The sequence below is a fragment of the Lotus japonicus genome, chromosome 2 (genome assembly GCF_012489685.1).
Source record: "Lotus japonicus ecotype B-129 chromosome 2, LjGifu_v1.2".
NCBI lineage: Eukaryota > Viridiplantae > Streptophyta > Magnoliopsida > Fabales > Fabaceae > Lotus > Lotus japonicus.
In genome coordinates, this window is record NC_080042.1 from 86,672,474 (window position 1) to 86,684,428 (window position 11,955).

The window sequence follows — 11,955 nt, forward strand, 5'->3', positions numbered from 1 at the left end:
AAAGTAATTCATAAAACTAACCTTAAATTAAAGACAAATAAAATAATTTTTTTAGTAAAAAATAACTCTAACCCGACGGGTTGGCTCGCTTGACCCGCGGGTTGACCCGTTTAACCCGCGAGTTAAACGAGCCGGATTGCACTAACCCAAGTTCTTTTCGAGCTGGAATTTAACCAACCCAACCCGGCTCATTTAGCCAACCCGTCGAGCTGGCTCGCGGGTTGGAACCCATATTGACAGCTCTACTTGTACATGAGAGCATAATATTTCTTTTAACATAAGAGTACTTGGTTTAAGGGCTGCATATTTAATTTCTTTAAGTAAGGTGTCAGTCCTCAAATTTGAGTACGTGAATAAAAAAACTCTTTTAAAAGAGTTAATTTTTTATTGTCATGTGAATATTATCTGTTCGTAGAGAGAATTGCACTACTAAAAAAATACAAATTGCTAAAGCTCAAATTTTGAATTTCCACCTAAAAATGGAACTAAAAACACTTGATACTTTTGGCTTGAATTCAACCACTGTGAAACAGATATCCTGGAAATTGATCTGCTTAGACTTTAGCCAGAAGACAACCCGTGTGGAACGGACTAGTCTGCAATGTAGTAATTTCTGAAATTTGCTGGGCATCTCTTGTTATCTATTGTACAAAATCTGGAGTTACCATCACAATCTTGAAATGCAATTTGGACTTGCTGCTACAATCCAGAGAAGAAAAAAACAAACCGATACGACGGCGTTCTGCTTTTTCCTACGTCCTCTAGCCAGCCATGTACAACAAATAAACAAAAAAATTATAATTCTACTGTCACTGCCATTACTGAAACTCAAACAGCTATCACTTGTCTCCTAGCTGTTGTCTTTCGCATCCCCCATTATTTTTGAATTCCCTCTCTCTCTCTCTCTCTCTCTCTCTCTCTAATCCATTTTCCCCTCTTTAATTTAATACTATTTCACATCAACACCCACACATGACTCACTCAACTCATTTTCTCTTCTTAAACCAAATTCAACGCTACCCTCACCAACCCTTCTTCTCTTCTCTCTTTTTTCTCTCTCCGTGCGCATAACGCTATTTCGATTTCTCTATTTTCCCGCCGCCTCTGCACATCGCTTTCTTTCTCATTACTACCCTCCCTATTTTGCAGCATTTTTCTTCACTCTCTGTTGCTGCTCTTCTCACCATCCAGATTTTGAAAATGTCGGTCAGTTCCAGTTCCAGTTCCAGGGGAAGAAGAATAACCACCACAACGGACAGAGAAACCAGCCCAGAGAGAACCAGAGTCTGGACCGAACCCAAACCCAAAACCACCAGAAGAGTCTCCGTCGTTTACTACCTCTCCCGTAACGGCCAGCTTGAACACCCTCATTTCATGGAGGTTTCTCTCTCCTCCCCTCACGGACTCCACCTCAAAGGTAACTACCTCACTCGTTACTGAGTAACCAATTTCGCAAACCAATTAAATTAGTTGGTTTGCGTTGTTGGTTACTCAGTTACTACTTAGTAACTAACGAAGTGAACCAACGAAATTAATTAGTTGGTTTTGTTGGTTCACGTAGTTGTTGGCTACTAGAAAGAAAAAATCGAGAATCTCATTCCTTGATAACTCTTCTTTTTCAGACGTAATCGATCGATTGAACCAGCTACGAGGGAAAGGCATGGCTACTATGTACTCCTGGTCTGCAAAACGGTACCGTTTCTTTCTTTCCCCTTTCAATTCCGAAATTCGTTTTTGTTTGTTACCGTTGATGACGGTGGTGATGGTGGCGGTGATGATTCAGGAGCTACAAAAACGGCTTCGTTTGGCATGATTTGTCGGAGAACGATTTCATCTACCCGACGCAGGGCCAAGACTACATTCTCAAAGGATCGGAGATTCTCGAACACGCTGGCGGTGGTGCCGGAGTTGCACCGCATACATCACCGCAGACGCAGAAATCGGAGGAGGAGTCTGATTTTCCGGCGGCGATTACTAGGCGGAGGAACCAGTCGTGGGGATCCATGGACTTGAATGAGTACCGAGTTTACAAGTCGGATTCGTTCGGTGACTCGGCCGGGAGAGTCGCGGAAGCGGCGACTCAGACGGAGGATAAGCGGAGGCGGAGGAGGGCGGTGAGGGAAGAAAAGCAAGAAGAAGAAGAGAAGGATGGGATTGGAAGCGAAGAAGCGGAAATTGAGGGAGAGAGGGTCCCGCACCAGAGTACGGAGCTCAGCAGGGAAGAGATCTCGCCTCCGCCGTCGGATTCGAGCCCGGAGACGCTGGGGACGCTGATGATGGCTGATGGGCGGTTAGGATTGCGTCCTCCGGTGGTGCCGGTGAAGGAGAATACTCCGACGGCTGAGAACGGTGGTAGTGGGAGGATGAGAGCTTCGTCTGTTCTGCTGCAACTGTTATCGTGCGGTGCGGTGTCATTCAAGGAGAGTGGAGCCGGGGCAGGGAAAGATCAAGGGTTCTCGTTGGTTGGGCACTACAAGTCAAGATTGCCCCGCGGAGCAGGGAATCATGGGGGAAAGGAGGTGGGGACATTGATGGAAATTCCAGATTTGAGCAGGGTGAGATTGGAAGACAAAGAGTATTTTAGTGGTAGCTTGATTGAAACTCAAAAAGTGGAAACCCCTTCTTTGAAAAGGTCCAATTCTTACAATGCAGACAGGTATATTTTACTTTCACACAATATTTTGTATTTTCACTGATAAAGAATTTTTTGTTGTGTGAAAGAGTTTTGCTAGATTCATGCCTCTCCAAGGGTGCACTGCCTAGTAATTAGCAACATTGGGGATTGTAGAGTTTGACATTGATGCAGTTTCAGCTATAGGTTCTATAAAAAATTGTGGTTAATCATATGTTAAATGCTAAATTAAGACATAGAAAGTATCTAGAGATTGAAGACATAAAAAATGGTGTTAAGGTTTATATACTAGTCTAATTTTGCAGGTCAGATTATTGTAATAGTCCTATAATATTATACTAATCCCCATATATCTATTGTGTAGTAATTCTTTAGTCCACCCTAGTAGATTTCATTTCATTACTCATAGTTTTCTTTAGAGTTTGACTGAGTAGACATTCAGAAATGGTCCAAAATTAGAATATCATAATTCATCAGCTATTCTTAAAAAAAATAAAAATCTCAGAAGTAAACTACATATCTATTTATGGGCTTCCATTATTTTTTTATCTTATCTATAATTTACACTACAGTGTAGCTTTCCCTCATAGCTTCCTCTGTCTCCGGATGTTGTCTATTATGCTTGTTCATCATGTAATAGTAGTACCAATTGGCTTATTTAATTGCTTTTTCCCCCATTTAATATGAGTGTGCCCTGCAATTGAGTCTTAAATTTGTTCAATTTACATAAAGGAGCTAGCTATATCTGGTCTTGCAGAGAGTAACATGAGGTGCTGATACTTGACAGTTGTGTGCCTGTCCTGTTCCATCTTGTACCCAGTATGTATGGTGAATAAATTATATACTAGTTCATAATTTTAGTTAATGATATAAGTAATAACTACTGAGAGTCAAACACCTGTCCTAATTGTAGTTAATGAGCTGCTGCATGTGGGGTCCAATTTAAAGCATCCAAAGAGTTCATTCCTTTTCATAAATTAACTTGTCAGTTTGCCTCCTACAATTATACTAGTAGGACAATATCAGGGAAATGGGATGAGTAAAACAATAGAGTTTCGCTTGGGGCAATGAGCACTTCAATACATTCATAATTTCAGATATTTCATTATAGACTTTTTCTGATTGTTGTTTGTACTATATATATGATTTAATCAATCAAGTACCAACAATTTGACATATTAATGAGCTTAATAGTAATAGTCATTGTAGAAAAAGCAAAATTTGCTTAACAATCAGAACAATTGTAATTACATGACATGATTCAATACTGTTTATATGATCATGACCGTTATAAATTGATTTGTCAATTATGTGGTTTAGTCTAAAGTTTGGTCTCTCTTGCTCCTTGCAGCGGTTCGCGGTTGCAGATGATCGAGCATGAAGGGGAAGTTGTGCGGGCAAAGTGCATACCGCGCAAGTCTAAGACGCTAACAACAAAGAAAGAAGAGGGTACTTCCATGGATATTGTTAGCAGAAGCCAACATGGGAGTAAAAGATTTGATGGTTAACTATAAGTTGATGCTTTGAACGAGTATGAAACAAAAAGAACCTTGTCAATGGCAGTTTGTAGCTGACAACTGAGAACAGAGAAGAAGCTAATTAGAGGAAGCATTAATGTTGTATCTTATAGAGTAAGTACTAATCAAGTTAGGAGGTAGTATAGACTATAGAATTAGTCACCTTGAACATAAAACTCTCAAACTCGTTTGTGAGAATATGTGCTTCACCACTAATGCTGCTATTTATTTACACAGTTTCTGATTTCTATCTCTACAGAACTACTCCATCTCTAACTACTACAATTTCTTTATCTACTCGCTCCTCATTCTCATTCTTTGTTTCTGTTACAACATTTTGCAACTCCTCCTCAAGGATTTTTAGCGCACATTTTTCTCTGCTATCTATCAAATTGTCATCCTTTTTCATTGGTCGAACTTCTCTGGCGCTATCTATAGACATTGATATTGCTAGACAATGTTTTACATGCTGCTGCTGACTGTGACACCTATATTATAAAATTATATGAAATTAAATATCATATTAGTTGTTCACTCAGAAATCCTAAAACATCGAGTTAGATTGTGACTTGATCTAAAGCCAATGTAATAATAATATAGATGTGAATAGTAAGATCTCTCTTGTCCCACTTCTTACTTGTAATCTACATATTTGTTACGTCTAAACCCTCATAAGTATAGATGTTGTATAGTTGCAACTTATTTAGATGTAGAGAAGCGCTGATTAGACTACTTGCAATGGCCATGTTGAATGGGGGTTGAAAAATGGATTCAACTGTTGAATTGTTTCAATGGCCCTATTGAACAATAAATTGTTTCCACTCATGCCACATAGTAAAATCTCATTGATTGTTTTAATTTCCAAATTCTTATCTCATTCTAATTATTTGGGGTCAATTTTTCGTAGCAAATTAATTTTTTATTTAATTTTTTTCACCAAAATTCATCATTTTTTTTCTATAAATAGAGACTTGGTTCATTTGGTTTGGACACAGAAAAAAAACCGACATTTTTCCCTCTAGTTTTTCTATTTAGCCTTCAATAAACTCTTGTTTGTAGCTCTAAACATATTTTTAGTGAAATGGATCTCAACAATAACCCTTTTAATAATGACTATCCCTATATCTCGTCTTTTTTTACTTGCAAGAAAAAATTAATTAAGAATATAAAATTACTAAACTAGAAAGAAAAAAAATTAACTCTAAATTATTTCAATTTAATTTAAATCGATAATTGTTATTAATATATAATCACAAAAACAAAAACATAAAAAAAGTAAAAAATATGAAATAAAAGTGGTGGGGTAGGGTGTTGAATTTTATTAAACAAAACCATTGTAGTGAGTAAGAGTTGAATGCGTGTTGAATTATTAGGTGGAAGAGGGAGAAAATGATGTGGAGTGTAGAAAGTGAAAAAGTAGGGTGTTGAATGAAAAAATCATTGTACATAGTCTTAGAGTCGTTAAATGACTTGAAGGTACTGTTTTAGCATAATCATTTTATGTTGACTCTATTAGAGAAATAATATTAAATTATTCATGTGACTCTTACTTAATAGTTTAAACTTTTGGAATAATTGGATGTTTGACATGATATCAGAGCAGTAGAGCTTCCATGACCAAGCAGTTCAGAGTTCGACCCTTATCGCTCCCAATTCTTCTAAAAGAAATTGAATTTACCCACGTGTTAGATGGGCCCAATATTGTCAAGATTTGGGGCTTTATAATATGGATTTCACGTAAGATCTCATTGGAGCAAGATCTGTCCACGATCTAGGATATCGATCCAACCCCAGCTAGTGTTCTAGACCAAAGAGAAACTTGCTTGAGCTGCAGGACCTCCGTAACCACTTCACATCGTCTTCTCCATAGATCATCTTCTTTGTTCTCTAGTCTCTCGTGTTTCTAATCTCTAATGCACTAATTTTCTCTTCTAACATGAGTTTTTTCTTTTGATAGAATCATTCAGTTTTTATAACCTGTTCTTGATTTGAGTCTGGGCCATGGAATCTATTCATAATCTAATCCACCTTCAAAATAAACAAAATAACAAAAAGCAGTATTTATAACTAAAATAAAGGATAGCTCAAGTGGTAGGAGTAGGGGTGTCAAAGCGGGTGCGGCCCACGGGCTCAACCCGCAAGCCCGCAAAAAAGGGGCGGGGCGGGCCACGAAAAATGAGCCCGCAAACCATGCAACCCGCCCCACCCCGCCCCGCAAACATAGCGGGTCAACCCGCATCGGGGCGGGTCAACCCGCATCGGGGCGGGTCAACCCGCATTTTTCTATTTGTTTCCTCCACATAATTATGTGGGCTGCTACTGCCATTTTTTTCTCTCAATTTTCTCAAGATCTACATGTCAGCGCTTCTCACTTTGGTATGTGTTATGTGTTGTGTTTTGTCACAATAGAACTCCTCAAAGCAAAAAGCAAATGTTTGATCCGGATGAACATATATTTTCCTAAAGCTAAGTACCAGTACCACATATATAGTTAAAATGTTTTTCCTTAAAATATGAGGCTTAATTATTTGATCTAATTACTTCTATGACATTTTAACCAGTACCACATATATTCACAATGATAATTGGTTTTGATCTGTGTACTGCTATGACATGAAGACATTAGCATGGAGTTGTGGTAAAATAAAATAACCAAGTTAAAACAATTGATGATTTTTCTTTGATGAATTGATGGAATTAATTGTGAGAGATTGACGTACTGTGCGACATATTTTTGTGTTTATAATTCATTCATATTAATTATCATTAGGAAGTAGAATTTGACTCTTAATATTAGGCCAATATCATCATTATATAGACCAAAATCAGTTATTTGAAGGCAAAACCCACCATTTTATAGGTAAAAAATTGATTTTCTCTTTTACGCGAGCTAGCCCGCGAGCCCGCAAACCCGCCATTATGCGGGGCGGGCTAGACTTTTCCAACCCGCGCCTCATGCGGGCTAGCCCGCCCCACCCCGCTTTTATGCGGGTTGAGTGCGGGGCGGGGCGATGCGGGGCGGGTTGCCCGCTTTGACACCCCTAGGTAGGAGCTTGGGGACATATGGGTTGGGTAGGGGGAGGTCCAGGATTCGATTATTGGCGGGTGCAATTTATCTTTCTGATGTACCAAAAAAAATGATAAATATTCCTAATAATGCAAAATAAAATAAAAAGAATAAAAAAGTAGTGAAGTAAATATTAAAATATAAGAAAAATGCATGCCATTAATAAAACTAAATGCAAAACTAAATCAAAATAATATGTAAAATATGCACTCATCAAACCTAGGCGTCTCGTCGTTAGTATTTGATCACAATATTTGGTGCATAAATCAACGAAATCGACCGGGTCTCCATGAGGGAACAAGTCTTGTTAGCTCTAGATGTATCAAGCCTTTTTAAGGTAGAGTATACCTTGAGAATTCGGCATTTGCTTACACGTAACTTGATCGAAACCTATGAAGAAACAAAGTCTAGCAAAACCCTGAGTCGTTTAAGATGAAGCATGACTGAAAAAATTTCTCTTCAAATATATAATGGTCAGCCACCTTACATAATTTGTAACGCTTTAAATATTATTTCTTTCGAAGACACGTGTCTCCTGACCATTGGATTGTGCACGTTTTTTGAGAAGTTTAAATAAATATGGTATTAGTTAAACTTTCTTCCATATTTAAGGGGATTTCCTTTTTGCCTTTCACTTTTAAGGTCATTGTTTCACCTCCTTCGTTTCAAAATCTCTCCTTCCGATCCCCCTTTTCATTTCACTGCTGAGGTACACATTCCTGCATCTTTTCTCCCTTATTTTTCATTTCGTTCTCGTGTTGCTCTGTTTATTTTTCATTTTTCATATTCGTTTATTGCAATTCCTTATTCCTTGTCTCGTGTCTACTCTAAATATTGCCTAGATTTTTTGCAATTTTTGTCTCTTGGAATGTTTAGGGTTTTTAAAATTCATGATCATGGTGAATTGAGTAAAAACCAGTGAAGATATTACAATAAATGTTTAGAATATCCATAGATGTCGATGAATTAATCCATGATTTTGCTGAATTTTATGAGTTAATCGATGAAACTCTTAAATTGTATAAGGATGATTTTAATTTTAATTATATTGATTCTGACATTGGAGATCGGTCTATACTTTCCTAAGTCAGGATCTCCAATGACAAAGAAACCAATGCGTGTAAAAGTCAGTCAATTCGGGATTTAGGGTAACCACATTAGATCTTAATGGTACAGTTAGGTTATAAAGTAAATATAAAAGGGGGTTGAGAGGGGCGTATGATTATATCCACCCACAAGTTGATTTGGAAGATTTTGAAAAAGATACGATGTGACTAGAGTGATGTGCGATAAATTTATCATTATGTATTCATAATTTGTTTCTTCAATTATAAGGCGTGATGATTTCCCGTGAAGGTGTTGTACATAGGGGTGGAAATATGCAGGATTGTGTTAGATTACCAATGATCGAAAGCTTTTTTTAAATTTGGTACAAGTCATTGATTTTGTATTTTTTGTTCATTTTGGCCCTCATCCCTTGGATTTTTGGTTGTCTTTTTATGTCATTTCTCTGGATGGTAGGAAATTTTTGTTTTTGTTATCCCCTCAGTTTGTCATATTCTGCCAAGTCTTTGCTTTTTGTTTCTAGGTTAGTCTCTTTCCTCTTAATTAATATATTTGAATCTTAAAAATAAAAAAATACTTCATAGTTGAGTAAATAAGTCACAAGTTCATTTCTAAAGAGATTTATATGGTTAAATCATTTTATAGTCTAACATATTTAAACTTACAAATAAGTCATTTATTTTAGAATTAGTTGTAGAAGAATTTTTAATTAATTTTAAAAGAAAAATCAATTCTCTGAAGAAGCTTATGTGAATACTCATCCAAACATACTATCATTGGATATGCCATGGGGTGAATTCAATGACTTAGAACTTTGCTTAACATTACCTATTTATTTTCCGTTTCTTCTTTACCTGCATGCTATAGTGTTCAAACAAACGCCTCACTCACACACAAACATTGACACAACTATGTAAAAAGTAAGTTACTGTTATCTGAACTTGTTGGCATGCCACTCACTGCTCATGATTCTTTGAGGTTCATTTTGTGGCTTTATAGGTTATAATGTCATGATAAATAAAAAATTGTTTTTATTTTTCTTACCTTGTGCATTGTTGATTCAATTTGCATGTAGTTGTAGATGATGGCTCGTGTTAAAGGACAGAGAAAGCCAATAAAGCACCAGGCTGCTGCTTCTGCTGCTTTTGGGTGGGGTCAGGAGGGGCCTCTGGATTGGTCGGATGAGTTCTCAGAGAAGATTAATGGTAGATGTTGTTTTTCAGCTTCACTGTTTTTAATTCATGTGATGCTTAGCTTGTTTCTTATATATGTTTGATGTAGTTTTTACTTATGAATCCTGGTCTGTTCGATTTTTACATGATTGAAGTCTCTGTCATTGAAATTTTATACATGCTGAATCATGCCAATACACTGTGTTATAAAATCTGAGGATCCTTAATTTGACTCTGGAGTTGAATGCCATTATGATCATGTTATCTTATCAATTAAGAAATGCTTAATTAATCACATAAGTATAATTGCTCTACTGTGAAACCTAAATTGGTTCTTGTATCTTAAGCTGCAGTAGTTTTTTTCATATTAATTAGTGTATAAATCTATTACGTTTCATGAATCTTAGTTTTAGGTGATTTTGTTCATTTGGCGTGCATCTATTTGATTATATGTACTGAGGTATTGCTTGACTAACACAAACTCACCCAGGTATTGTATATACTATATACTGATGTGTCTGTCACTTTTTTCTGGGTTTTTCCCAGACAAAGTCAAATCTAATCTTTATATTTTCATTTGTTCATATATGTGTTTGTTTCTATCATGAAAAGAAATTTCACCAACTACCATTGCTAATTTTACATTTTGTGGTGCTTGGTAGGTCGTCATCAGAACACTCCTACATCTGTTTTCAAGATCACCAAAAGTATGTTTGAATACATATGTTCACTTGTTGAAGAAGACATGATGGAGAAACCTCCACATTTGGCATTCACCAATGGCCAACCAGTGTCTTTGCATGATCAAGTAGCTGTGGCGTTGAGAAGACTTGGATCCGGCGACTCACTGGTCCTTATCGGCGGTATATTTGGGGTAAGCAACACTATGGTTTCACAAATCACCTGGAAATTTGTGGAATCCATGGAAAATAGAGGGCTCCTCCACCTGAAATGGCCACCCACTGAGCGCGAACTGATTGAAATTAAATCCAAGTTTGGGAAACTACAAAGCCTCCCTAACTGTTGCGGTGTAGTTGATGTCACACACATCAACATGTGTTTAGCTTCCACAGAGCCTAATAAAGATGTGTGGCTTGACCATGAGAATAAACATAGCATGGTCTTGCAAGCAATAGTGGATCCTGATATGAGGTTCAGAGACATAGTCACTGGTTGGCCAGGTCAAATGAAGGATTGGATGGTCTTTGAGGATTCAACTTTCCACAAACTTTGTGATGAAGGAGAGAGGTTGAATGGGAATATTATTCGTCTCCCTGATGGATCAGAAATAAGGGAATACATAATTGGTGATTCAGGCTATCCTCTACTTCCATACCTCATTGTCCCATATAAAGGGGAAGAACAAGAACTCTCAGTTTCACAAGCTAATTTTAACAGGAGGCATCTCGAAACGCGGATGGTGGCGAAGCGGGCACTGGTGATGCTGAAGGAGATGTGGGGAATCATTCAGGGAACTATGTGGAGGCCTAACAAACATAGGTTGTCAAAGGTTATCCTTGTTTGCTGCATACTTCACAACATAGTGATTGATATGGGAGATAGAGTGCAGAATGAACAACTATCTAATTTGCCTACCAATCATGACCCAGGTTACCATCAACTGATTTGTGAAGCAGAAGACCCCCAGGGAGTGTTATTGAGGGAAAATGTGTCTCGCTACTTGTCTCAAGGGATGGCTCCATGATATGTTATTTGTCCATTGTTAGTGCTTGGTTGCTCAGAGATTTGAATTCCTGAAAGTTTTTTTTGGTTCTCATAAAACAATTGTTGCTGCTTCTGATTTATACTGTCAGTACTTAAAATGGTACTTTTTGTTGGGTGAACTTTGCAAGTTTATCAAACTATGATTGAGGATTATGCAGGTTATATTTGTTAGTAGAATTACAATAGTAATCTGAAATCATTAATCTCTAATCTGAACAAGTCTGTCAAAACTCGCTCGCTCGCTACAATTACATGGACTTCATCAGATGCTGCATCTTTTGGAGATGCTTGAGGTTCTCCTTGAGGTGAGCTCGTTGCTCGTTGCAAGTACATTGTCTACCCAAAAATGTGTCCATAATTTTGTTTTTTATTAGAATATTAATTAATGATGTGGTTGTCTAAATGACTCACGTGAGTTATTAACTCACAACTCAATGGATCAATATATAGGATTCATAAAATCATGATTACATTTATATTGAGTTGGTCGTGGATATCTGGTTGGCTTCGCTGCAGCTGGTGTTCCAGGAGGGTATATTCATGTTTTGGGGGTTATTATCATTCTTTGGAATTGGAACTGTCTTTATGCTGGCTGTTTACAGTTTATAGTATAGGAACTGTTGGGGGTTTTCACAAGTGCTATGTTTCTGGCACTATTTTTCTGTCTTCTTTTTTATAATTTGTCTTTCTGCCTATAAAAAAAAATTATCTTTCTCTCTTTGTATATGGGTTAGCACCCCTTGTGCTTAATCAATATATTATTTGTCTATATAAAAA

General features: G+C 37.2%; 2 protein-coding genes across 3 annotated transcripts; both read left to right on the forward strand.

Moving 5' to 3' along the window:
- Window positions 1–964: 964 nt before the first annotated feature.
- Window positions 965–4,399, forward strand: LOC130740506 (protein SOSEKI 5). Of its 2 annotated transcripts, none has more exons than XM_057593141.1 (4): window positions 965–1,417; window positions 1,623–1,692; window positions 1,784–2,632; window positions 3,984–4,399. In XM_057593141.1, the coding sequence occupies exons 1-4, from the start codon at window positions 1,201–1,203 to the stop codon at window positions 4,138–4,140; spliced, it is 1,293 nt and encodes a 430-aa protein (XP_057449124.1). In that variant the 5' UTR covers window positions 965–1,200; the 3' UTR covers window positions 4,141–4,399. The 2 variants fall into 2 exon arrangements, with proteins under 2 accessions (XP_057449124.1, XP_057449123.1); XM_057593140.1 differs by having other exon boundaries at window positions 970–1,417; window positions 1,784–2,656.
- Window positions 4,400–9,072: 4,673 nt separating this feature from the next.
- Window positions 9,073–11,331, forward strand: LOC130740508 (protein ALP1-like). Its single transcript, XM_057593148.1, has 3 exons — window positions 9,073–9,201; window positions 9,357–9,486; window positions 10,116–11,331. The coding sequence occupies exons 2-3, from the start codon at window positions 9,363–9,365 to the stop codon at window positions 11,156–11,158; spliced, it is 1,167 nt and encodes a 388-aa protein (XP_057449131.1). The 5' UTR covers window positions 9,073–9,201; window positions 9,357–9,362; the 3' UTR covers window positions 11,159–11,331.
- The last annotated feature ends 624 nt before the right edge of the window (window positions 11,332–11,955 follow it).